At 40.5% G+C, this 5000-nt stretch overlaps 1 protein-coding gene across 1 annotated transcript in view; it reads left to right on the plus strand.

Moving 5' to 3' along the window:
* The window catches only part of LOC138027143 (monocarboxylate transporter 10-like), an 8776-nt gene that overhangs the window by 2729 nt on the left and 1047 nt on the right, over positions 1-5000 (plus strand). Inside the window, exons 2-4 of the mRNA XM_068874656.1 lie at positions 327-946; positions 3139-3505; positions 3614-5000. The exon at positions 3614-5000 is cut by the window's right edge and continues 1047 nt beyond it. Of these exons, the coding sequence (XP_068730757.1) occupies positions 327-946; positions 3139-3505; positions 3614-3780 (1154 nt within the window). The 3' untranslated portion in view covers positions 3781-5000. The remainder of the gene's footprint in view (positions 1-326; positions 947-3138; positions 3506-3613) is intronic.

Genomic DNA, 5000 nt, shown 5'->3' on the forward strand with positions numbered 1-5000 from the left:
TCTCTATTTTTATGCAAGTACTTTCTTTTGTTTCATTAATCCAATATGGCTGCTGGTCACGTGAGTGAAAACGCTCTATTGAGTGTTTTCAAGTGACGTCACGGCAGCCATGTTGGTGTTCCTAAACAATGGAACTGCAGCCATGTTGGTGTACCCAACTAATTCTCGGGGAATTGAACTCTATTATCATGCAAACATTTTCTTTTGTTTCGACGGAAAAACTAGGTTACTGATCACTTGAGTGAAAACACTCTCTAGGCATCATGTATTTCCTCTGAGATAAATAAGGCAACTGTAGAAAAATACTTTCTTTTATTTATTTTCAGCAGCCATCGGTTCTGTAGCAATGGCATTGAAGTACTTTGCAGGTCTTTTCACAACATCTTTGGTCACGTGGCTTGGTTGTCGAGTGACCGCTTTGATCGGAGGAGCGGTCTGTGCGATAGGCTTGGTAGTCAGCTCCTTTGTCAAGGATATATCGTTTCTTTTCCTCACCTACAGCGTTTTCGTCGGCCTTGGTTGTAGTTGTACTTATTCGGCTGGCTTAATTGTGCTCAATCGGTATTTTAGTAAGAGACAGTCTATTGCCGTTGGAATAATAAATGCCGGGATTGGCTTTGGAGTCATTGTTATCAGCCCGACAGCTGAACTCATGATAAGGGCCACCGACTGGCAGACGACGTTTCTAATAATGGCGGGAGTTATTTTTCTCGTGTCTTTGTTGACGATATCCTTTGATCCTAATGTTGAGGAAGACCAGGAGACAACTAATAGCAAAGAAAAGCCGGAAGTGGAACACACCAATGAAGAGAGAAAACATGACGGTGTTACTTCGAAGATCGAGGGCGTGTGTTATGTATCAATTTGGAAAGAGCCTCCTGTTATTGCACTTTTCCTGCCAGTGTTCTGTATAATGTTTGGCCATTTTATAGTAATGGTTCATTTGGTAAGGGCCTGCATTATCCCATAATACACCTCTTTTAGCCCCAACAATTTTGCATAATCATTGTTTGCAATTCCGTCTCCTGGGACATGAAGATGTCCTAAGAGAAATCGAAAACAATGCCTATGCAAATTGTTAGGCGGTAAAAGAGGTGTATTATGGGATTTGTGCAAGTAGAGAATAATGAACTTCGTATTGACATTACAATACATTGCTATAAGCTAGAGACACATTCTAGAATTACTGCTTTGGTTGGAGCACGGTTTAGGGAGGGTTGGCACCACATACTGTGGTACCTATTCCCTCAAGTGACTAGCGACATTTAATTCACTATTCTCTCAAATCCCGTATACATCTTGTTTACCCCCCCCCCCCCAAAAAAAAAAAATTGCATAATTATTGTTTGTAACTTCTCCTAGGACATGAAGATGTCTCAAAAGAGATGGAAAACAATGCCTTTGCAAAGTTTTTTTTGTGTTGTTGTTGGGGGGGGGGGGGGGGGGGTAGACAAGGTGTATTACGAGATTTGAGAAAGCGGAAAATTGGCTTGCCAAACAAAGAAGTAACTCTAGTCTCCACAGCCCGCCCTCTTTTCGCCCGACACAGTGGGATTCAATTCTACCACCTGTTGGCAACTAGCCAACTTCACCTTTTGCTGTTCATTTGCACAAATTCTCCATTCATTTGTGCTGACAGGTGACGGCTGTAACATTAAGTGTACATAACAGACTATTCTTTATTTACTGACTCAACCAAAACATCGTGGTTTTCTGATATAAAAGCAATGGGCTTTTGCGTGACTATGTCACGTGACCTTGTCAATCATAAAAAAAAAGTGATTGTGGTACAAAATAGATACCACAAATGGAAAGAGCGTGATGAAATTATTCAGAATGTCAATGTGGAGGCCACTGACGTTTAAGTGCAATGATTTTAGAGAGGTTTTAAAGATTTGAAAAATGTAAGAGAATTGTGTGCTGGACGGCAAAGCTTGCCATCCAGCAGCTGTTTTCCATATAAATGTCAGTTAATTTGTAAGCATTAAAGTCACTGTAAAATCTCTCACCTAAGTGTCAGTGGCCTCAAAATTGACAATCTTTCTAATTTGATCAGGCTCTTTCCATTTCTGGCGTCTACTTTGCACCACGACCATTTTTTTATGATTGACATGGTCACGTAACCCCGTCTTGCAAAGAGACGTTTTAAAAAATTCCATGCCAATTTTTCCTTCCGTATCCTTTTAGCCATTCAAAAATCGAAATGTTCTCTTCCGGTGGGGTACAAAACCGTGCTAGTATGTTAGCTTCAAAATTTCAGTAGCTGCAACTGGCAGCCTGAATTTTTCATGTGGCTGTAAGGAGACAATAGACCATTTTACAGTTGTGGCTAAGTTACCAGGCCTAACAATGGAAGCGAGGCTGCCGGTGATCCTGTTTTGATACAAACCTTCATGCTTTTGTAATGTTAATATGGACTGATTAGCGTTACAACAACACAATTTACATGATAAAAGCAGTGAGGTCTGTATCAATGCAAGGTCACCGGCAGCCTCGCAGCCATTCATAGGCTTGGTCGCTGAGCAAACAACTGTAAAATGGCCTATTGCTTAAGCACGGACACTGCCTATATAAGGAACCTTGGACTGGGGGAGCCAGTCAGTTCATTCGAGACCTCGACCCGTCAGCATCGTAGGCCAAGGATCACGGCTAGCGACTAAAAGTAAGAGCGACCTGAGTACCAAAATTCTGAGTACCAAAAAAATTTTCAATTTATCGTATCCGGAACAAAAAACAGTGGCACTTGCAGTTATTTTTACTTTTATAAGCAGAATTGACAAATTTCCACGGAAAATGAAGCGCTCACACTTCATTACAGCCTCTTTTTCAAATATCAGTGAGTTCCCTTCTTCTTGCTCACTTAGGCCGCCATATTGAATACAGTCGTGCAAACGGCACTTGCGTGACAAAATGGGGGTGGGGGGGAGGAGCTTTCCCTTTTATAGGCAGTGTCCTTGTTTAAATTGTTTAATAAAGTGCGAGAGCCCATTCTACTTTCCATTTTCATTTACGATACTTTTCGCGCGAAAAAAATTGTTCCTAAAAATAAATTTTACTAGGGAAAGGGTTGACTGATGGAATTAGTTGATATGGAGGCTTCCCTTGATAAGCTTCTGTTATTGTCTTATCTTCCTTCAGATTCGCTATTGTGAGGAATTAGGAATTTCTTCTGAAAGGGCAGCAAGACTGTTCGTATATAGAGCTGTGTGTACCACTACTGGCCGCCTGCTGGCCGGCTTTTTGTGCAACCACCCAAAAGTGGACCCGTTCAACGTTTTCCAAGCCACGGAATTTGCAGCTGGTTTGACGGCGATCTTTATGACTGTAAATCCTTCTTACACGTCGCTAATTATCTGCATTATGATATACGGGCTTAGCGATGGATCCTTCTTTACTTGTATGAACTGCCTCGCTCTCACTGTCAGCCCGCTTAAAACCGCCGCTGTGCTTGGCTGGATGACTATGGTGGCATCTTTATTTGTGGTCAGCGGTCCTCCAATAGCCGGTAAGTAAGTTTACATTTCAATTTTCTTGATTTATATCGTAAGGAAACTAAGGGCCTTTTTCTAGTATCAAGTCTTACCTTATTGTGAGTCTTTCTGCCCACGTTTAGGTTTGTTAGCAGACAAGCTAGGTTCCTATGTAGTGCCTTTCCAAGTAGCTGGTGGAATAACCGTGGTCGGAGCCTTCATTCCCTTTATGCTGTTATGCTACAAAAGGACTTCTCAACCTACGGACCTTTCCCGTCGAGAAGACGAAAACCAAAAGCTTATAAAATAAACCCAAGAGCTAATTTTGCACTTTTCCACAATACAATTGTATGTAGAATGCAACAGCAGTTTAAAGAATTATAACTGTCCAACGAACGGTTGGAAAACTTCCATTCCATCACACGGGTCAAGCAACAACTAAAACTAAAGAAGAAATGATTTTTTGAAAAATATTTGATAATATATTTCTTAAAAACATTTTAAAACATTAAAAAGCTAAGAAACCTAAAAAAGGCCAGTTGATGGCGTTTCCAAGTTATCTTAACGTCGTTATCAAGTCAAAGATGATTATGTCTTCTGCGTATAAATACCGCAAAAGGCAACAACAGGTAATTGCAAGCCTTGAAGATCCTGAGGAAATGTCATAGTAGGTTTTGATAGCAGACAAGCTTAAACCTAAAAAACAAAAACTCAAACCTAATTTGAACGAGCAAGCGGACTCCATACGTGCTAAACATTTTTGGTTAGCTAACCTGCTTGTAAGTTATTTTTATAAAATAACGTTTTGATTGCCTAATGTTGCCTATAGCCGTGACGGTAATTATACCAAAAAACTTTATTATCTTTGACTTGATAATGACAATTAGATAACGTCGAAATGTCGTCAACAGGGGTGGATCAAGGGGGATGGTGCAGGAGGTGCGCACATCCCCCCCCCCTCCCCCCCTGAGATGACCTGAGCCTTTCTTTTCGTCACCAGGCAGCTGCGCCATTCCTTGGTGGTGTACCCCATCCAAAGAAAAATCCTGGATCCGCCCCGGTCAACTTTTTTAGCTTTTTAATATTTTATGACGTTTTTAAGAAATATATTATTGCAATTTTTTTACAGCCAAATAACGAAAAGATGGAATTTATTTAAGAATGTAGGAAAGTTGGATGAAGGTCTATGTTGAAACTCGCTCATGAATTTTTTCGCAACCAGTCAAGGATATCCCTAAATGAATAGCTTATCTTAATTAGGTGTCACTTTTCAAAGTGACTGTAAGCGCAGTTTCCATGTTTAAAAAAACAAGCTAGTGAAGGCGAATAAATGTTTATATGTTATAAGGACATTAAGAAAGAAACATCAGTTGTAGTCAGTGTAATAGATCAGGCCCGGGTTGTTCGAAGCATGGTTATCGCTAACCAAGCGTTAAATACCATAGAAACATAAAGGTTTTGATACTCTTAACCAACGGTTAGCGCTAACCGCTACTCAGTATGACCTTTCTGTTGACTGAGTTTCTGCTT

Source organism: Montipora capricornis, chromosome 12 (genome assembly GCF_036669925.1).
Source record: "Montipora capricornis isolate CH-2021 chromosome 12, ASM3666992v2, whole genome shotgun sequence".
NCBI classification, from domain to species: Eukaryota; Metazoa; Cnidaria; class Anthozoa; order Scleractinia; family Acroporidae; genus Montipora; species Montipora capricornis.